This window comes from Patagioenas fasciata, chromosome 2 (genome assembly GCF_037038585.1).
Source record: "Patagioenas fasciata isolate bPatFas1 chromosome 2, bPatFas1.hap1, whole genome shotgun sequence".
Classification (NCBI taxonomy): Eukaryota; Metazoa; Chordata; class Aves; order Columbiformes; family Columbidae; genus Patagioenas; species Patagioenas fasciata.
In genome coordinates, this window is record NC_092521.1 from 121,767,372 (window position 1) to 121,789,371 (window position 22,000).

The 22,000-nt window shown below is 38.1% G+C and overlaps 2 protein-coding genes across 2 annotated transcripts in view; one reads left to right on the top strand and one right to left on the bottom strand.

Moving 5' to 3' along the window:
- Positions 1-1,601: 1,601 nt before the first annotated feature.
- KIAA1143 (KIAA1143 ortholog) lies at positions 1,602-14,170 on the bottom strand. Its single transcript, XM_065831817.2, has 3 exons — positions 14,001-14,170; positions 11,644-11,791; positions 1,602-4,845 (listed from the first exon to the last, which is right to left on the bottom strand). The coding sequence occupies exons 1-3, from the start codon at positions 14,106-14,108 to the stop codon at positions 4,634-4,636; spliced, it is 468 nt and encodes a 155-aa protein (XP_065687889.1). The 5' UTR covers positions 14,109-14,170; the 3' UTR covers positions 1,602-4,633.
- Positions 14,171-14,589: 419 nt separating this feature from the next.
- KIF15 (kinesin family member 15) overlaps positions 14,590-22,000 on the top strand; it is a 36,245-nt gene continuing 28,834 nt past the window's right edge. Inside the window, exons 1-7 of the mRNA XM_065831665.2 lie at positions 14,590-14,698; positions 16,022-16,064; positions 17,352-17,535; positions 18,623-18,699; positions 19,842-19,879; positions 20,818-20,915; positions 21,302-21,481. Coding sequence (XP_065687737.1) covers positions 14,680-14,698; positions 16,022-16,064; positions 17,352-17,535; positions 18,623-18,699; positions 19,842-19,879; positions 20,818-20,915; positions 21,302-21,481 — 639 coding nt within the window. The 5' untranslated portion in view covers positions 14,590-14,679. The remainder of the gene's footprint in view (positions 14,699-16,021; positions 16,065-17,351; positions 17,536-18,622; positions 18,700-19,841; positions 19,880-20,817; positions 20,916-21,301; positions 21,482-22,000) is intronic.

Here is a 22,000-nt window from a genome sequence, read left to right on the forward strand (position 1 = left end):
TCTGCCCTTTTAAAGTTCGTTGTTACTGTGTTGTCCCTAAGGGAACAACTCTTTCATGCTATCAAAATCAAAAGTGTGCAGTGATCACCGTTACCCCACGGAGGCTTGACAACGCCTTCCTCTAGTAACTTCTGCCTATTACAAGGTATAATAGCTCCCCCTTGCCCGTGGCCTTAATTCATCAGGCATTGCACTGAGGTGTGCCACGGGAGTCAAAGAAAAGGAATCCTTTGCCATATGGATTGGAATGGCACCAAAGCCACTTTACATCTCCTGACAAAGGAAAAGCTGCTTTTGCCAGCTGTTGCTTTACCTCCAAAGCTGTTGCTTTGCCTCCAAGTAAGAAGTGATAGTGGGGTAAACACTGTAGAATTCCTGTCTGGTCCCACCCATTTTCCCCAGGAGGAAGTTACTTCCCAGCAGCTGGCTCTGAGATTTTGTAGGTTCTCAAAATCTTGAAGAAGTCTACAGGAGACTGCAGTCTCTCATGTACAACCCTGTGGTGTTTCTCCCCTGGTTTTAATGGCTACTCTTGTGGCTGCTGCCTCCGGAATCCTCTGAAGGAAGCACAGTGGAAAGAGAGGTCTACAACATGAAAAATCTCTGCGGATTAACACCTGGCTCAATGAATGGGAATAAAGGGATGATACTGAAGAGGCAGTTGATACACCAGCCTGTTTGCGGAATGCACAAAGGATTGATTTATGGCACCTTGCCACGGGAGAGAGCTATAGGTTATTAACCAACTTCAATGGACAAACACTTGCTGAGGCTGCATATCATACCTCGTGTGCTGTACCAAAGGTAATGACTCATCTTCAGGCATGCCTGATGTCCTTGAAAATGCAATTGGCTCTACACAGCCAAGTGAAGCATTACTTCGTTAATATACTACAGCACGAGGGAAACAATCAGCTGAAATGATGACATTGCTACTTCCTGCTTCATTATAAATCTGCAGGTATACAATCCCTAATAGGATTATATACCAAAGCACTGAAAAAAAAAAAAAAAAGACATTAAGTCCTGTGATGAAATTTTAAAAAATGTGTAATTGGAAGAGCTAAATACAGGCTTCTTGTGTTCAGTGTCTTCAAAACACAGCCTTTGATATTCCAAATTATATTTCCTACAAAAGTGCTAGACACAAAAATCAGAATAGAATTCTGATTCATCTCTTCCTGTTTAGGTCAAGGAAATAACTATTTGCAGTCCAACAAATTTGGTTTTATTTGAGAAAAATTAACCTTATCAGACAGACTAGAAATATAAGCAAGGATAGAAACTCTTGGACCACCTGCCCATGTGTGCATTTTCTGGCTCATGCCATCCCGTGTCTTTGCAATTTCTGTTTCAATGATGCAGCATTCTTAATGATTCACCTTGATTCCTATCATTTAGAGAAAGATCCTGATTCTTTAAAAGAGAGGTACCAGAGCATCTCACCTTTCCCAATGACATTCAAGCACCTTTGCAACATAAAAAGTCTCCACTATAAGCATCCATGCTACTACAGTTCACGTTTTTTCCAGCTGACTGATCAGCTAAGAAGAGCAAGAACTAACACCACCAGAAATAAATGTTTTGGAGTCTTCACAGGCTTGGAAATGTAAAAGGTTTTATTAATAAACACTGTACAAGATTCCTATATTAGGTAACCAGCCTCAGCTGCTTTCACGTTGCTCCTCCATGGTGCTTCTCTCACGCTTAGCTGAGCAAGCTCCACCAGAAAAAAATACATATACATTCCCCACTAAAGAAGGGGAAAATTACTGGGGGGAGGGGGGAGTGCAAGGAGAAAGAAAAAGCCAGGAGAATTATCCATTCCAGCTCTAGCCCCATGATCCATGTACTCACTTTGGGTTCCCTTTTATTAGAAAGTTCTTGTGATTATTATTTTTTTCCATGGCCCATTGCTTAAGGCAGGTGATTGCTTAAGACAGTTGCACGTTTCTTTCCTAAATGAACAAGTAATTGTTCCCTTTAGTCACAGGTTTCACAGGGAGTTGATGGCGTGTGTAATTTTCCTGGTGTTTCACACTAAGAACACTGAATTTTCACATGACTACTTGACTAAAATGCTTTTGTGCATCACTCACACCTCTTAATAAATATATCCAATTAGTTATTGTTAGGTGAAGTGGGAGTGAAATACAACGAATACAAAGGTCTCCTACTGGTCAGAGCACTATGAATTGCAGTCAGAATCAAGGAAATAAACTGCGTTTCGTATCCACCTCTCATTTCCCTGCTGTGTCTCCTGATGAACAACATGCCTGTCATTGTATTATTTCCAAGTAAATCCAATTAATCTACTTGCATTCCAGACATCTGTCATGAAGTCGCAAGGCAAGGATCATGATTAAGTAAAAGTACTGCAAACAATATTTTGAGGTAACCCTCTTTTTACTGGACTTTAGTTTCACAAGTCTCTCACTAGAGACAGAAATTTTTGTTTAAATGCAGTTACTAATCACATTCAAACAAGACCTCAATCTTATTTTGAACATGCCAAATCAGCTGCATATTTGGGAGGCCCTCTCTAATTTTAAGGTAAATCCAAGTTCCCTCTGATCCTTGGCAAACATTTATCTCTTTATAGCCACGTCTCCTAAACTGCCTTGCAGCTTAAGCGAAAAGCTTTCCAGCTGTCCAAGAAATATGTAAGTATATTTTTGTGCTGATGAACAGAACCAGAAAAGTTGAAGTAAGCAGTCGATGGTTAATTCATTCTTTCAGATGAGTCTGAGCAAATCAAGAGTGTTTAGGCAGTTGTTGAAATATGTCCAAATATTCCTTCAGTATACTGTACTGCTATAAGATTTCTCACAGGGGTATGTGTATGTATATATATATGTATAAAAACAGATTCAAACAAGTTTGTAGTATATAAAATAAATGGAAAGAGCAATTCCTGGGAACCTTTGATTCTGTATTTCTTCTTCCTACATTTGGTTTTCTTCTTTAGATATGCGGAATCCATACAAATTATGTATTAATATTTACAAATGTAACATGTCCTCATGGGAATAATCAGGTTGTCACACTGCACCTCTCTGGCAGTTGTAATATCAGACCAGTGCTATAAGAAGACTTTAATATCCATTTATAGGTCTGGTTTTAGTTTTCTGAAAGGACACAAAATTCATTCATTTTGAAAATCAGGGTAACATGCACTCACAGAATTAGTGTGAAATAGTACGCAGACTTGCATCTGATCTTATGCTTCAGGAAGCTGGTATGTACAGAGACAGGTAGCAGTCATAAGAGGCTTCATCACCAGGTGACAGAAAATCCCATTTTATGCACTGAAATTTTCATTAAAATATCTCTGGGCCACTTATAGAAAACATAATTTATTGTTTAATACCAGATTAACAAACTAAAACCAGCTGTTTCACACAGCAACTTCTAATTTGCTCCTCAGTGAAGCTTTACAGCCCAAATAATTCTGAATGTCCTGTCACGCAGCAGCAGAACTGGTTTCCTTGCCTTACACCCTGTAATTCTGCAGCAGTCTCAGGTCGTGCTTAAATATGGTTACAGAATACCCCATGCTTCCACGTAATTTCAAAGCCACTAGTCCCACTTCTACCACTTTGTTCTCCCCAATTCCATCAGCTCACAGTGTTATTTTGAATGTCAGCACATCCTGTTACATAAAAGGTGACTTTCAGTGTACTGTACATGGGTAACTGAAAAATTTAAAAACTTTGTATCACAGCTATAACATTTCTTGACTTAAATTTCCTGTTTACAGTTTCCTATTTGGAGAAAATAATGCTTTTCCACAGCTTAAAGATTATTTTTTTTTTTTTAAATACGATGTTTGATATCCCTAATAATTAGGAACACATATGTAGCCAAATGGAACAAATATATACTTAAATAAAAACAACCCCACCATCAAACCACAAAGTCCATCAGTGTGATAACAAAAGTGAACAATCTCCAAGGGTCTAGGCATCTTTCTTTTGCATTAGTTGATACCATCAACCACAGGGTTTTTTTTTTAATCTTGTTAGCACAAACAATTCAAATGAATTTGATACGTTTTAGATTGTATTCACAGGATTAAGATCACATAACTGTAGCAACTGCAGGCTTCTTCACTGTTAGGGCTCTGCAAAGAGCTGATCTGCCAAACCACGCATGCAAATGTTAGTGCAAACTTTTGTTAAGCTATGAGACAGAAAACTTCAGCCTGTTGCACAGCAATGAAGTCTCTCTCTTTTGAATGTCAAGCCAACAATAACAGGTAAAAAACACACAACTGTCAACTTAGGCCAGTAAATAGACAAGAAATAAATTTTTAGTAATGGAGGACATTTTAAAATGTATTGATTGAAAATTTATATAAGCTGAATATGTACAGGTATATTTTGCTACTAATCTGCGACCTCAAATAACTTACATACATGGTTAAATTGTCTTTTAAAATAAATACATGACATGCTATTCACACAGTTCTATCTGAACTGCAAAGACTTATGTCTTGCTAGTTTTATACTAAGTTCCTGTAGCTGGACTATAACTAAGTAAGAAAAGACTCAGACACCATGCTTAAATTTCTAGGAAAACACTCAATCTTACATCCACAGAAGGATAAGTACAATAGAAAAAAATGTAACTCCTAATCATCATTTTCCTCATCATCAAATGAGAGAAGACTGCTGTTTTTTATTTGCTTAGCTGTACTCGGAGAAGTAGTTGCTTCTCTCTTAGTTTTCTTTGCCTCTTTCATCTTCTTACTTGAACTCACATTGAAGTCCAAAACCTTCTCTGATGAACGTTTGGCTGGTTTCTTGAACATAATTTTTCCATCAGCAGGTTCTGGTTCACCATCTATAACAGAGTAAAATCAAAACTCATCTGCATACAGACCTTCATTATTCTCTTTTTCCACAGAAACAAGATCAGCAAGACCTCGGATAGAATACAACAATCATGAAAATGTAGTTTTCGGCTACAAAGCTTGTATTGATGAATGTCCTTCATGCACACACATCTGTTTCACAGCAAGCAGCCCTTGAAGACAGTTCTCCTACACTTCCTACTAGAAATGGGTTCTCACTAACCAGAGCTTTTACCTAGAAGAGACTGTGAGCAATAGAGCTTTTCCCACACAATCCAGCCACATCCACTTATCAAAATGGAGAGGACAACTTTACAGAATCCTCTAATTTCACTTCACCATTTGTAAAATCCATGACAACAAATGCACTTATTTCAGAATTATGGTACCTCTCTAAAGAAAAAAATGGCACATATACAAGACAAAGCTTTTCTTTTTCTTCTAATACACCCTATCCTGCTGGGACAGCTAAAAATATAACACAGCCATAAACCTGCCTTTTATTATCATATAGAATGAAAGTTGTAGGGTTTCTTTGTATCTGCAAAAATCACAAAACTATTCCAACTGACTAATCCTGCTCCTCTGCTTATACTAGAGCAAATAACAATTTTAAAAACAAGATAAGTCTGTTCCAGGATTATCAGGCAGAAGATAGGCTGTTGCACAAGAAACAGCATCAAGGCAATATTTCTGGAAAAAAAGAGTATAACTGTAAAGTCATGAATCAGACACAAAGGCTCATGTTGTGGTAGTTTGCAATTATTATAATTTACATGTGACAGGATGTTAAAGAACCATAGGTTCTGCACAAGATATTTTTCCTGAAGTACTTCTGTTAAATTCATTATTCAACTGAAATTTCCTAACAATATACAATATACATGTGTTTGACAAGATTATGCACTATTTAATTATAGCAAATAAATATCTTTTGTCTTTAGCAGGAATTCTTTCCTCAATTCATATGCATTATGGCAGAAAACTAACATTTTAGTGTTATCATGCACAGGGCTGGTTGAAACACTCTTCAGTCCATACTCTAAACAATACAAGTATTATTATACATCTGGTGTCTTAAGGGTTGTGTGGTACAAATTAAGCCCATCAATCTCATTAGGAAACTTCACTTATTATTCTTAAAGTTTCATAGACCATTTTTAAGAAGAAACCAGGCTTAAAAAGAGTAAGCACCAATTGTCAATGACTTCTACAGAAAGCACACTTCTGCAGTAGTTACGATAGAATACTATTATGCAGAAAATAACTAACCAGCTTTTGGGAAAATATTTCAGTACTGGTACATTAGAAAAGCATTACAGTTAGAATAAACTACCAGTAATATTAAACTGTATATATGATAAGCATACTTGTCAGTGGATCAGTTGTGATTTCTGCATGGAAAGCTGAGGTGTTTAGACACTATACATGGGATACAGAAGTTTAGGAAGTGCCTATGAGAAATTCTGGCAGAGAAAAATAACTATTTCTGAAAACATGTCACATCCAACCAATTAAAATGCACTATGTACCATTTTTCTCAGAAGCTGAATTAAAAACTCAAATTTCAAAGTATTTTTCCACATAAGTGCCTCCATTTTTAAGCTCTGAAGTTAATATCATTCCCCTTACTAATTGCTGTTTAACTACGTTTATTTTGGAAACCCAAATCGTCTAACTTAAACAAGATCCAAGGCACATGATACAAGCTAAATTCTGGAAAAAAAGGCATCTATAAAAAATTTCACTTACAAGCAGACCCAGCTGTCTATATACTTGAGCCAGTCAGCACACAAACTGTAGACAGCACCAGTACAGCTGTGGAAATAGGACTTCAAGGCAACCAGCATAAGCACAAGGAGCATCAAAAAATCTCACTGGACATTCTTTTAAAGAGCAATTACTACATATTCTTAGCATGGTAAATTGAAAAACCAAACCCCTAAAAACCTAATGAACGCATATCCACAAAATAAATCAGATAAACAACTATGTACTCATATTCCACGTAAAAATGGAAGTCAGAAATTTTCATGTTACCCTCAAGTTTCCTGCTGTCCACATTGTGAACTGCACAAAATTATTTCATCTTGTCTACGAGATGGAGAAACTGATAGGTATCTTTGAAATATGAATTTAAACTCTTAATAAGCAAAGTGCATAAACCAAGCAAAACTCAAAAACTCCAACAAAATGACAACTGGCTTAGCTCTGACCTCCAGGGCCTCAACGCTATTTGCAGATCACTCTGCATCAAAGAAAAAAATATTTTAGCTCTTGGCCTGGTTAAACACTGTCAAAATTTCATTATATGCTCAAGGACATTCCTTTCAACAGGAAGCCCAGGCCAAATTCAGGCAGCTATGAGGTGGTGGCAGTGCTTGACAAAGAGTGAAGCAGATGAAGAAACACAGCAGACCTTGCCTTACCTGAGCAACCTGTGGGAAGAGGGAGGACAGTCTAACCCTTTTTGAAAGAATTTGATGCAGCAGCTCAAGAAATTTGTGTTGATTTGTTACAACTGTCTTTTCTAGCTGGTAAAAACTTCACCTCATCATTTCTAGTTTTACCAGACTCTTATGTATCAGCTGTTTGTTTTATCAATGACCTCTGTAAACAGACTTGTATTAAGCAGTGCAAAGAAGAGACTGAAGAAACAACCTCAGTGTTCATAGTTTTTAAAACAAGTTCTGATAAAAGACTGTATCAGTATTACAAACTATGGAAAGTAGGATTCCTGATAAACACACCAAAGCACACAAAGTAAAATACAAACAACATAAAAGCACTACAGGAGAAATAATAAAACCCATTTCTGATACGAGAGTCAAAAAACTATACTAGCAGTTCAAATTCTGATTGTTTTAGTCTGCTGCTTTTATACTGGTTGACTAAGAGGTGCACAACCAGATGCTGAGCTGAAAACTCACTTTGCAAGTGACATCAATTTAAGAAGCCACAAATTCAGAATTTTTTTTCTTCTTTGTTAAATGCAAGTTATATATTACAAAAGAAGTAGAAAAGAGTCTGAAAAAGAAACACTGCTCTTAAGTTTACTGTATTTTTTTATTTAGTAGCCATTTGTGTAGTTAGCAGCACCATTTTTCAGCAGTTTCTGCCCACATGGGTCAATGAAGCAACAAGAGGCAACACCAACACCACTAAACTGGCAGGAACAGCAGGAGGAGCAGCACAAACAGTTTTTCAGGATATATTTCTATTCAGTGGTAAAGGTTGGGAAAAATTTATGATAACCTGGCAAATTTCTTCATGGTTTCTAAGGTTCAGGTCAGCTGTTTCAGGTGCTCCTTCTAATGCTTTCTGGCCACCCATCTCTATGCACACCTTTGCAAGCGTTTACTACAGGAATTCAACACACTGGTATCATGAAGATAAAAAGGCTGTTTTCCCAGATATTAAAAAGACTTCGAATAAGCAAGGACACCTTCTGCCAAATCTGGTCATCTGCATGTATCAGAGTGTCCCAGAGGCCAGATCAACTAGAAAAGCAGTAGAAAATCAATTCCATACACTATAATGAATGCTGGGATAAAGTATCTTGCAGTAATTGCCATCTTTTGTGCAAATTTAATTTCTCATAAGACCATTCTTTGTCTCTGAACGAACAGTAACGATTTATAAAACACTGCATAACAATATTAGGCAAAATGACTGTCGATCAAAAAATTACTCTTTTGAAAAAGCCTATAAGTCACTCCTCCATGAATAAAAATATTTCAATGTGGAAGGGCATTTTCTCATATAGGACAGGTTCAGTCTTAGAAAAAAAATCCCTTTGACTACACTTGCAAAAGCCAATGTACAAGCTTCACTAACTTTTGTTCTGCCCTAGGATGCACTAAGTGCAGCTACAACATTAATCAGCTTTTTTTTTTCCAAATTAATGCAAAAGTGTTATTCATCTGTAAACGAAAATGCAAGTCACAGGAACTGCTGCCATCTGAAATTAAAAAAAAAAAAATAATAAAAAAAAGCATAGCTGTGTCAAACTGGTTATAGGAGAAAACAAAGGAGAAAGAATGTAAATGAGATACGGAAAATCACAGAATAATATCCCGAACCAAAGCCTGAAGACAAGGACCTTCAAATGCAGACAATCACTACAGATATAAAAGAGGAGAGGGCAGAACCTCTGTGCTTACTGAGTGCTTACCATGTTTTGAAAAAGTAACAGTTTCTGTTCACAACAGATAGTTAGCAGCCCATCACTTACGAACTACCAAAGCAGGTCAGCATTGATTTCAACATGGTGAAAAGAAAGATTATCAGTCGGGAAATTCACTCCCCTGTTACCTTTTCAGCTTCACATAATTTCACTCATTATCTGATTTGGGGCTATACATTATGGTCTAGTACCTGTCAATTCCACTTTCAAGTCTGAGATAAAACCAACAAGAAAGGTATTCAAATCATGCAGCATCAAACTTTCTTTATATTTCCCATTTTCAGAACTGACAATTGCCAAGAAAAAAAAGGAAATTAACACGTTATTCAAAATTCTCTTTATTAAACTGGAAGTAAAGATCTGTCTAAATACCTGCTTCTGATTAAAAATGAGAATCTAAATCTAGAGGTCAAACTGACAGTACAAAGATGGACAAAGACTCAAAAGAAGCCTTCAGCAAGCTGTAGCACAGTTACCAACACTTTAATTGCAAATTTCACACTGAGTCCTCTTCATAGCAGAGGAACATAGGAGCACTTACCCTGGTTATTCCCATAAGCCAAACTAAGGAAAAAGAGGCCAAGACCTCAGATTAACAGCAAAGGCACATGAATGTTTACACAAAAATGTAGCAGAGAGAGCAGCAGTCCCCAGAGTATAGTGATTCAACACTCTTACCTACTACTGTGGACATTTCCCTCAAATGCAAGTATTACTCAAGGGAAGAGCACCAAGAAAGCTGAAGGGGTAATAAGCAGGGGTGCCCAAGTCCTACAGGAACTCAATACTACTATCCTCACTACATACAATTGCATCTTAGAAATGTCTTTTTCCACCAAAGAAGTTCAGTTACTCTATTCAAATACATTTCCATTTCATACTGTGTATTCGGCTTCTAGCTCTTTTGGACCTTTTTTCACAGCATGGACTCCACCTCAACAGATTCTCATGGATAATTATTTCTTTTTGCCCAACCTTACAAAATCATTTTTCCTCCTACCATGATCATGCGAAATTCAAGTTGCTTATGTGAAAAGGAAACCAATGCTCAGAAAGAATCATGCCATTTCTTCCCAACAGGTTGAAATTTGTCCCAGTACCAGGAGGGTGATTCCACTTTTGAAAAGAAATCATGTGACAACTTTAGAAATTGCACATGCTTTGGCTTCAATAACAAGAGACCAGGAAGAAAGCAGGAACCTGAACACATTTTCTCAGAGAATTCAAATTCTGTAAACACAGCTCTCAGTCCTCTACCTGGTTACACACAACACATCTATACCTACCTGCAAAAACAAATCAAATGTAGATTTAAGTACTTTCAAGCTAATCTGCATTATAAAAACGAAGAATTTTTCATCAATCTGCTTTTCAAAACTTTAAGATTCTCAATGTGTTTTCTCCCACTACTGTTATTTGTACCATTTCTACCACTTAAATTTTAAAACATACTTCTACATAGGGACAACACAAACCTGAATTTTCCAATACAAACAGCAGAAAAAGACAGAAGCTAGAAGCTGAGGATGTTATATTGATAGTCACATGCTAGCCTCTTAATCTGCTCTAAAGTCAATTCACAGCCTTTGTAAATAGCCACAAAGGCTAAAGGAGGAAAAGTTCCACAGGTTCTATGAATCACCTTTTGATTTTATACTTCTGAGGTTTCAGTTCTATATTCTTAATTATAAAGACATGTCCACTAGAGACAGTGCTATCTACATTTAATCCTTCAAGTCTGTCAGCGAAAAATAAAAGTAAAGTTACTTTTCATCACACCCTGTGCGATGATGGAAGGCTTTGGACTCTCAAAGCATTTATGTCAACCATATCTGAATGATGAACACTGGCGGAATTTCTTAACTGTATTCACCAAGTGTAGTTTCACGTCTTTATTGTCTAACTGCAGCAACCTCTCCCACACCACATCTCTACTCTTGAAAAAACTGTTAAGTAAGATAAAGCCTTCTAATTCTTTGTAGCAAATAAACACTTCTTTTCTATACCTTGTTGGCACTATTGTATCGTCTGTTATTTTCAACTAATCCATTTGGTTTTGCTTAATGTATTTGCAAGTCACAACACGTACTGGGGTTGGACCAGTCAGTCATGTGAACGTATTAACGAGCTTACACACCTGCCATTCTTTCCACTGAAGCACTAACCTGAGGTTTCTCATTCTGCCCAGACACTCTCTTCATTAAACTCATATGACTACCTTTTAGACACCCACTCCACTGTCAAATTTGACTGAACTAATGAGTTCAAAAATCATCACAAGTGATGTCAAAAGACTGTGTACTAGGACAGAGATACACACCCCATAACAAAACAAATAAAAATTTAAGGTGGTATTTGGAAGTAGGATCATGCACCATCAAGAAGCACAGAACTGCAACACTACGAAAAGACAGAGAGCTTGATTATGTACTCAACAACTTAAGGTTAGGAATCACAAGTCCAAATTACTTAGCAGAAAAATTCAAAACAACTAATCAAAGGTAGTATTAAGCAGTAAACACCTGAGTAAATAGCAAGGTCCCTTTTATGGGTTATCTCTCTTTGGCTAAACAAAGTGAGAAATTAGCATTCTGAAATTCACCTGATTCATTTGACTTTAAGGCCTCTTTGATTTGCTGTTTAATTTTTATTGCTTCCTCAGCAGTCAAGTCCCCTTTTTTCAGTGTTACTACTTGAGGCTGCTCATCTTCGTTGTCACTATCATCATCTGCAAGTGGAAGCTGCTCCCTCTAGACAAGAGAGAAAAACAATTCTAATCACCATATTAAATGACAACAGCGAAAGGTGGACGAGTACTCTTTGGTGTCACTTTTGCAGTAAGGTTAGTGAGGAGACCTGGCACAGCTCAGTGTCAGGCCCTCTCAACACTCTTTGTCCAAATGGCACAACAGTTCTATCCTTCAAACATACTGTCCCCTAGGAAAAAACAAAAACCCAGCACAGTGTGGCCTCTTTCAATTAAAGACCAAAACAGCAGCAACTTGGAAGGTAAGAAATTAATCCCTTTGTTCATCACCTTTACTGTACAAACACTGCTTTTCATGCAACACTGAGAAAATCTTAAATGCATGGGTCCAAAGTCAAGTCTTCTATGCTGTTCTCAAAGCAATGCAAAGGGAAAGGGAGTCATTGGTGGGTATGCTTTTAAAGCTGCCTAACCAAATCATTGTGAGCATAACTGACACAAGGAAGACCATGTCCTTGTTTCCACTCTCTTAAACTTGTGTTCTGAGACAGAAGAATAATTTTGAATAAAATTTTACACAAATAAACTTGCTGGCATGGAAACCTCAGTGCAACAACATAAAGTTTGGCAATATTAGAGGAACTGAAAACTTCATCTTATAAGAAAAAGTATAGGTAGTATTACTGTAATCTACTTAAGTTAAAAATAGACAAAATGCAATTTTCCTCTGGAAGTGAAACAGTTTGTACTAAATTTACTAAAGGCATACTTTTATCTCAGATTCCAGCTTGTCACAAACAATGATAGGCCTCTTTCTTAAGGCACCCTGTAAAACCTTAGTTAGCAGGAAAGACACGCAAAAGCACATTGGAAACATAGAAAAAAAGAACACCTTCAGAAAAGGCTGCCTTCTAACAAGCTGGCTCAAACCCTACTGCCCCTGTCCTGCCTTCCTGGCCATCACACCAGTTTGTTTGCTGACCTATGTTAAGATGACGTTAACTCCTTTCCAACATATTTTGTTACTATTTTTTTTTTTTAAATTCCTGCCTGGGCTCCGTAAGACCAGTTAAACTTGGGACATCATCACTGCTTCCCCACCTTGTCCCCACTGATCACTTTGGCACCAACAGGTCGGCACTGGCTGCTCTGCAAAGAGCACCACAATGACCACAGCTACAATTATTAAAAACAATGGGGAGAGGCACTAGAATTTTTGTTGTTGTTGTTTTGAATCACAGAATCACAGAGTGGTTGGGGTTGGAATGGACCTCTGGAGATCATCTAGTCCAACCCACCTGCTAAAGCAGGTTCACCCAGGGCAGATCGCACAGGAATGTGTCCAGGCGGGTTTTGAATGCCTCTAGAGACTCCACAACCTCTCTGGGCAGCCTGTTCCAGTGCTCTGGCACCCTCAAATTAAAGTTTCTCCTCATGTTTAGATGGAACCTCCTATGCTTCAGTCTGTGCCAGTTGCCCCTCATCCTATCACTTGGCCAGCACGGTGGTCAAGAGGACGGTCCCAGGTCCTTCTCTGCAGTGTTGCTTTCCAGCAGGTCTGCCCCCAATCTGTACTGGTGCCTGGGGTTATTCCTCCCCAGGTGTAGGACCCTACACCTGCCCTTGTTAAACTTCATTAGGTTCTTCCCTGTCCAGGTTTTGCTGGATGGCAGCACAGCCTCCTGGTGTGTCAGCCCTTCCTCCCAGTTTGGTATCATCAGCAAACTTCATGAGGATGCACTCAATCTCTTCATCCAGATCACTGATTAACAGGTTGAACAGGACTGGACCTACCACTGACCCCTGGGGAACCGTGCTAACTACGGGCCTCCAACCAGACTCTGCACCATTGATCACAATCCTCTGAGCTCTGCCATCCAGCCAGTTCTGGATCTACCTCACCGTGCATTCATCCTGAGCTTGCCTATGAGGATGTTGTGAGAGACAATGTCAAAAGCCTTGCAGAATTTCCATCACAGAAGCAAAAACAAATTACAGAGACAGTTTCCGTTAATTTCAAGCGGGTAACTCCTGTTTCCCCTTGCCCTACAGGGGCACAGCCTTAAGTCCTGCTTCCCCACCGTCTTCCCCGCTTCATTTTAGGTCCCGGGACGGGGGGCGGGCAGCAGACCAGGGGAGGCCCCTTGGAGCGGCCGCGGCGGTCGGAAGGGAAGAGCAGGGCCCCGGCACAAGCCAGCGGCAGCCCGGAGCGGGGAAGGCCGCGCTGCCCCGGAGCGGGGCCAGGCCGTTACCTTGGTTTCTACCGTGGGCCCCTCCCGATACCCGACCTGCCGCTTGAAGCGGCTGAGAAAGGCGGGCTCGGCCGGCCGCACGTAGGAGACTTGGTTCCTTTTGCTCATGGCCGCCACCCGCGACCAGGCTGCGCTGCCGCCTTCCCCCCGCGCACTTCCGGGCCGAGCGGGCACCAGGGGACGGCAGCCCTAGTGGGACAGAACTAACGCGCCTCCCTGCTTCCGCAACTTCCGCATCGGAACAGGCTACCCGGGGAAATGGTGGAGTCACCATCCCTGGAGGTGTTTAAAAGGCGTTTAGACGAGGTTCCTAGGGACACAGTTTAGTGCTAGAGTTAGGTTAGGTTATGGTTGGACTCAGTGATCCTGAGGGTCTCTTCCAACTGAAATGATTCTATGATTCTATTCTATGACTCTCGCCATCACCTGAAGAGGACGAGTGCACTTTCAGCCAATGGCGGGGGAGGCGGATATAGAGCGAAATGGCTGCGCCCACTCCGGCTTCGGAGGGGGGGGGGGGGGGGCGGGGGCGGGGGCGGGGGCGGGGGCGGGGGCGGGGGCGGGGGCGGGGTTACACCGCCTGAGGCTCTTAGCGCCAAATTCAAACGTTCCGCCATTTTGGAGCGGCTGCCGGTGTGGGGGAGGGAAGGCGCCGGTGTCCTTAGGGCCGGTGAGAATCATGGCTCCCGGCGTGAGAGGTGAGGGGAGGCGACCGCGGGGTTTTGGCGGCTGCGAAGGGGCTGAGGGATGTTTAGGGATGTTTCCCGCTCTGTGCTGGGAGCGGGCGGGGGCGGCTCGGTGAGGGCCCGGTGAGGGCCCGGTGGAGCTATGGCCGCTGTTACTTTGCCGCCCGGCCTTTATCAATTCGTTTTCTCTAAATATTGAGTTTGGATGTTTGTAACTAGTCCCTTACGAACGCTCAGGTGAGGGTAGCGCTTTAAAACAGGAGCTAAGAACAGTCAGCTGAGAGTCGGTCGTTTCCCAAGGTACAGGTTGTGCAAATAGCTGCTTCATTCCAGTTTTAAAATGCGCTGCTTCTCTTGTCCCAGTTCGTTTAAATACCTCGTGCATTCGAAGAATAAATAACTGAATTAAAAGTTAGCACGTCCCTCAAATGTTATTGTGTGAATCGCATCAGATAAGCTCGCACAGTAGCGGGATGTTGATGCAGCATGAGTGTTAATGAGAAGGTCGGTACCTTTGCACATCCTTATTAATCCTAGTTTGAAAGGAACCCTACAACAGAACCTGTGCACTTTTAGAGATTTTATAAGGTCTTTATTACTGGAATATTTTAGTAAATGATCTTTCATTGTAACTTAGTTTTTAAATTGCTTATGTTACTTACTTAATACTTTGACCAGCGGATGTGAAAAATGTCATAGCAGATTCACTCGTAAGTAAAAAAAAAAAAAGCCATTATATTTACTTATGGGGTAATATGTGCCTTCTCCTTAACATGTGAAGCTGTGCAATTGCTGCTCATACATACAGGAGAGCTTTATGTATTACAGAGTGCTCAATATTAATTCATAAAGGTGAAACTAATGTAGCTACTCAGTTTGCAGATTTAGGAAATTGAGTGTTTGTGGTCATATCAGTAAAACTATTTCATGCTGTATTGTTTTACTTGCAGTGAGTTAGAAATTTTTCAAATATAACAGGAAAGTCTTATACTATTAACATTTATGTTCCTAATTCTCCAAAACATTTGCAAAGCCCTATATACATTAATTTAAGAGACTACTCATTGTGGATACATTTACAATTGCATGCATGCTAACATTGCTAGACTGCAGCTTTCTCTGCCTGTACAAGAAACTGCAAACTTGCTGTCAAAGGAAGATAGAACTGCACAAAAATATTTAGTAACTGATTCAAGCATGAAACAGATATTGATAAGACTCTCCATTTATCTCCTTCAGTACTGCTTACAGGATTTTCTATTTAAATGGGGTTTTTGAGCAATAATTTTATCTTGTTTTATTTTTGTGTGTTTGTATTTCACTTTTATTTTACAGGAGATTTACGTGACTCTGCATTGCCTTCGTTGAACTCACCTAGGTAAAGTAGTATTGGCCAGTCCCATATGTTAATAATCACATTGTAAAAAAGTGCAAACAAAATCTAGTCTAACTTTGAAAGAAAAAACTTTAAATTATTTTACAATGTTTTCCTGCACAAAATTATTACCTTTTTCTCCTAACTTCCATACAGGTTTGTTAAAAAAAGAGTAATCTTAATAAAAGTGTTGTTCTGAGGCATCAGATTCCTCTTAGAATGCTGCCATGCAGTGAATTCTCATTTGTTCATTAACTCTGTAGCTGGACTCTAGAATTTCTCTGAAGAAATATTCCATGAGGAACTTCAGTTGTGTGAAGAAGTCCTAAGCAAACTCAGAATAATGCTATCTGATAAAAAAATATATGGCAAGTTTGTGTGGTGTGTCTTAAATTCAGCGTAACATCTTCCTTTTCTCACTACTTCCTTTTCTTTTTTAGCCCTTTTCTCTGCCACTCCCCACCCCTGTGTTGCAATCATGAAGTCCATTCCCCACTTTTAAAACTATTATTTCTTTCTCTTGTTTACCCAAAGTAAAAAGTCAAGACCAGTTGTAACACCCTTGTGCTATAACTGCCTTTTGGGAAAGGATGAAACCAAGTAAATCCAAGTTTACTGCAACTTAATTTAATTCTTGAATGTTATATCAGTACCTTGGTATTTATGCCAGAACTCCTCAAAGTGTTATCATAATAGTTATACACAGTTGCTTACTCAAGCTAGATTTACTGGTGCATCCACTAATAAATATGATGAAATACGATAGGGAGTTTTTAGATGCAACTGTTGCTATACTTTATTGGACTCATGGATCAATAATTGATTTTTCTTTCCGTTCTTGAGAGCAGCAAAGAAAAATGCTAGTAACTTTCTTGGTAGAATGTGGCATAATCTGATCCATTTGTAAAGTCTTATAACTTGCAATAGTAAGGAGGATACTTGAAGCTCATAGTCTTACAAACTACTGCAGCCTTTATTGTAACACTAGTTTTATAGCTATCAAGTTCCTGTGAAATGTGTTCTTTTAGAGCTGAAATTACATGTAACAGCAATAAATGCCAGTAACTTCATGTTTTGTGTTTTTTAAATCTGTCACATTGTTACCTTTAATTAATTCCCTAATTAATAAATGTGACTTGTAATGGATTGATGTGTACAGCTAGAAGTACTTTATTTCCAGGAGACACCTTTGTATGACTTCACATGCTTAATCTGATTTTCGTGATTTAATTTTATCAAACAGCTGATAAATCTATTTTGAAGTAATCTAATGCATAAATATTCATTTAGTGTTGAAGGTGATGCTATCAAAGTTTACGTAAGGGTACGTCCCCCTTCAGAGGGAACTGTGTTAACTGATGGAGATCAAGGCTTGTGTTTATCTGTTCTTTCATCAAATACCATCCGTCTGCATTCGAAGCCTGAGCCAAAGATCTTCACTTTTGATTATGTTGCAAATATGGAAACAACACAGGTAACAACTTCCAGAATCTCAAATGGTATTGCAGTTTTCCCCCAAATTTTGACAATTGCTATACTAAACCTTTCTAGAGATGTAATGCCTTAAGTCTTGTGTTTTGCAGTGGTCAGATTGTACGTACACAATGTATGCATACATAGATATGTAGTTACAGGATATAAATGTTGCACTAAATTCTGCACTCTGATAGTTTTAATGTATTTTTTTAATCTATTAATTTCATTAATTAAAGGTTGTGTTAAAATTGAAGCTTCTGTTTTTAACTGCTTTAATAACACAATAGACAGGAGATAAATCCCTCTGTTGAGACAAACATGGAAAAATCTCTGGCAGTTAGTAGCTAATATTAAAGATGTGACTGGTATCTTAGGAATTTCTGAGTTGATTTTCTGTTTGTTATATTTCCTTCCATTTGCCTTTTAAACAGATGCATTGTTCATCTGGGACAGGTAATACTGGAAGGAAAATCCTTCAATTTAATTTTTATAATATTGTGTTGAAATTCTGAACACAGTTTTAATTCCTCTATGACTTCAATTCCATTTAACTTATGCTAAAAATAAAACCCCAAACTCCCAAAAATCCCAACCGCTGTAGGCTATTATTTGTAGCTAGGCTCTTCTTGCGGGTCTAAGACAAATTCATGAAAATAGATGAGGCTAACAGTTGTGCAGATTTGTTGAATATACCAATGTGCAGTGGCAAATATTGAAAGTTAATTAGATTTGATGAGCGTCATAGGCTCAACTTTGACCTACTGTTGGTATAAACCACGTAAGAATCAAAAACACAGGACCAAAATTAATATAATATATATGTGAAAGCCATTACTATGATGCTGGGTTTTATTATTTTTCTTTCAGTTATTAACAAGGAATAGAACTTTTTCAGAGTGAGTGTTTTATGTCACAAAGACTTACAATGTATCTTTTTGCTCTGAGAACTCCAGGACTCATGATACCTGTCTAACCTTAAAGAATATGTCTAATCTATACATTAAGAAGTTATGGCATAGGAAGCACTGATGGAAGAGATAATTAAATGCTTGGTGCCAAGTGCCTTGTCTTTCCCTTGTCCCCAGGAGTCTGTGTTCTCAAGTGTGGCCAAATCTGTGGTTGAATCTTGTATGAATGGCTACAATGGAACCATCTTTGCATAGTAAGTCATTTAATGGTATTTCATAGCGATGGCAACGCTAGAGGCGATTGTGTTAATGAGTTGTTGTGGTTTTAAGCACCAGAGCCTGCTTAATGTTACCATAAGCTTTGAAAATGCTTCCTTAGTGTGGCACAACACAGGGAATATTCTTGTGATATTTAAAAGGACTTCCTGTTCCTCTTGGAGGAATCTGTTTATAGGTGCTATGCTTCTAATACTTAAGACCAATCATGTGGATTGTAAACTCATTTCAATTTTCCTGTTGTTTGTCTGAGCACTAGAAATTTTCTTGTACTGTTAAAGAGAAAGCTAGTTGTTTTCAATATGTCCACAGTAAAATGGAACAAAAATTGCTTTGACTTGACATTTGGCCAGCTCAACTCTTTAGTGAGTCTTAGCTGCTCGTAGGAGAGCTCATGAATGATAATTTTAACTTTCAAAATGTTTTCAAGGTAGAAATATATCCATGACTAATAGCATTAAATATTATTATATTAACTCTCAATTTTTTTTTTTTTTTCGTTTTGAAAACTGAATAAGCACTTTGGTCAAAAATGCTAACTTGAAGGACTGATCTAATCAAAACTTTATGGGGATTTTTAATTTATCACTGTATTTTCAAAACTGTGAAGGGAAGTCTACTTTGTTACAATAGACAAATGTAGAAAAATGAAGTTGCCCTGAAGTTCCTCTGGCATGATTAATAACTGTGATTAAAAAAGATACTTTCAACTTAAAAGTATTTTCATCATTTTGGGTTTATGTGCACTGCTGAGTGACACAAAACCCAAAAGGCTGAGCCAAAAATTAATTTAATGTATATATTTGAAAGACTTAACTTTAATGCTAAGTTCTGCTATTTCCTTTTCCAACAAAAATAAGGAAGAAAATGGTGGGTGGCGGGGGAGAGAAAAGGTGACTTATCAAACAGAATTTTGTGGTCAAATTTGCTATTCTGTTTTTATGCCTTTTTAGCTGACTGATTTCTCAACTTGCATCTTCTATCTTCCATTTAGAATTTTTTTTGTTTGCTTTAAACTGTGAGTTCTTAAACAGATAATAATCTTAAACAGATTATTGAAAAATTCAGAGCCAGAATAAAACTTTATCTGACCTTTTTTTTTTTTTTTTTTTTGCATTAGTGGCCAGACTGGATCAGGAAAAACCTTCACTATGATGGGTGAGTACATGAGAGAGAGCTTAATCTTTCAGTGGTTTCTAAATGTTTTTTTGTCTTGAGTTGAAATGTCATCTTGCTCAAACATCAGGGGTGATCTAGATTTGTCTTCCTGCATGTAAATCTAGGGTTTAAGAAATGTTGTAGCACTCAGTGCAGTTGTTCTTACTTTATATCAAAAGAGTGAAGTATGAGTACTCTGTAAGATGTAGATTTTTTTCTGCTTTTAACATGAGAGCAGCTTTTCAATTAAATCAAACACTTTTAGTAAATTTTCCAAAAATTAGTATTTTACTGGTTTCCCTGTTTGGCTGATATCCTTTGCATGTGTAGAAAAATATGGTAGTATGCAAGGATCTTCCATATTATAATATAGTGAGGTTTTCAAAATAACTACTTCTTACCCAACTAGGAATTTACAAGCTCTCTGTACATGAAGGGATCCCCTTGTAATCTTGTTCTTCATACAGTGGTGATTTTAAATGCATTAGTATTGTACCTGATATTAGAAAGTTACTGAAATAACCAAAACCAGCTTGGCTGACATATTTTTGAGCGCTACATAGAAATTAACTAAACACAGGGACAAACTCAACCCATCTTTCTGGTTCTTCAAGCCCAGGTGGAGGTAGCTGTATTGACCTACCCGCACATCTCTACATGTTTTCTATGCAAGTCCATGTAGTTTACACTATTTTAGACTTAGGTAACCTATGGACAGGTAAAACAAACTTTCAAAAGCATCATTTAGACTATAAATAAATCCCATTATGGAATATTATCTTAGATCTTCAGTGTGGATTTTATTACATTTCATCTGTGATTTTGTTATAAACTGACTAAAACCAGGTTGCTGAAGTCTTCTGTAATGACATCTTAAAAAGATCAACCATTATTCTTGAGTAGTACTAATTATTTTTTTTAATAAAAAATCTCTTTAGGACCATCTGATTCTGATAATTTCACTCACAGTCTGAGAGGCGTGATTCCACGGAGCTTTGAATACTTATTTTTTCTAATTGAACGTGAAAAAGAAAAGGTACATTTATTTTATATTTATTATTGCAGTGAAAGTAATGTCTCACATTAAAGATTAGCTAAGGCTGCTTGATAACCTGGGTGTGTAGCAGTTAAGTTTCCAGGATTATTGCCATCTTGCATCAAATTTTTTAATGCGAAGTGCTTGCATCTAGTACTTTACCAAATTACAGTATGCTTTCTTCAGACACAAGCTTATATTTTAAGTCTAAAAATGCATCTAGGTTTCTGGATGTTGGCTGTCAACTGGGCATCAGAAATGTATAGTATGTGGAATATGTATGCAAACTAGTAGCTTTAGATATGTATAAAAAGAACCTCTCTGCCATACAATGGCAGACTTAACAAAATCAATCTGTTTATAGTGTAAATTACTGTGTTTTTCAGGCTGGCAGTGGAAAGAGTTTTCTCTGCAAATGCTCATTTATTGAAATCTACAATGAGCAGATATTTGACTTGCTAGATTCTGCTTCAGCTGGACTCTTCCTCAGAGAACATATCAAGAAGGGAGTCTTTGTTGATGGTGCTGTTGAACAGGTGTTGTCATCTGCTGCTGAAGCATACCAGGTAATTTTTGTCACTTTTTAATGTTTGGGCTATTTATCTTGATGCTTATTTGGTAAATATTCTTCTTTGATTAAAGGACATATTTTTTGCACAGTGTCTGTGACACCCTCTTCTTCTATCTCCATCCTCAAAAAAACCAGCGTAAAAAGCTGTTTCTAGGCAATTCTTCCTGACTATCCCACACATGTAAGAAATCTTATAGTTCTAGAGTTTGGAATGGATGATTTGCAATTACAGTAATCTTTTCCCTAACGTATGCTTCATGCGTCTCTGAAATAGCACCAGAAAGCTACATCTCCTGCTAATTAGGTCGTGTGTGTGTGTATGTGTTCAAGAAACTGTCAGGTTTATTTTTTCATGAATGAGACACATACACATAGCACTACTGTGACTTTAATTATTTTCCCCTTGGTGTACTGCTAGCATCCACCAGCGTTGGATATGTTATCCTTTTAAATGGCAATGGTGCTCTTGGAAGAAAGAAGTGAATATTATAATTAGTGCTTTTATTAAGCTTGA

Bases quoted from the DNA above. Each gene is read 5' to 3' on its own strand.
- KIAA1143 (XM_065831817.2), bottom strand. From the start codon at position 14,108: ATGAGCAAAAGGAACCAAGTCTCCTACGTGCGGCCGGCCGAGCCCGCC. The intron at 11,792-14,000 runs GTAACGGCCTGG...TCTCTTGTCTAG, and splicing joins GGCCCACGGTAGAAACCAAG to AGGGAGCAGCTTCCACTTGC. The intron at 4,846-11,643 runs GTGAATTTCAGA...ACTCTGTTATAG, and splicing joins CTTAAAGTCAAATGAATCAG to ATGGTGAACCAGAACCTGCT.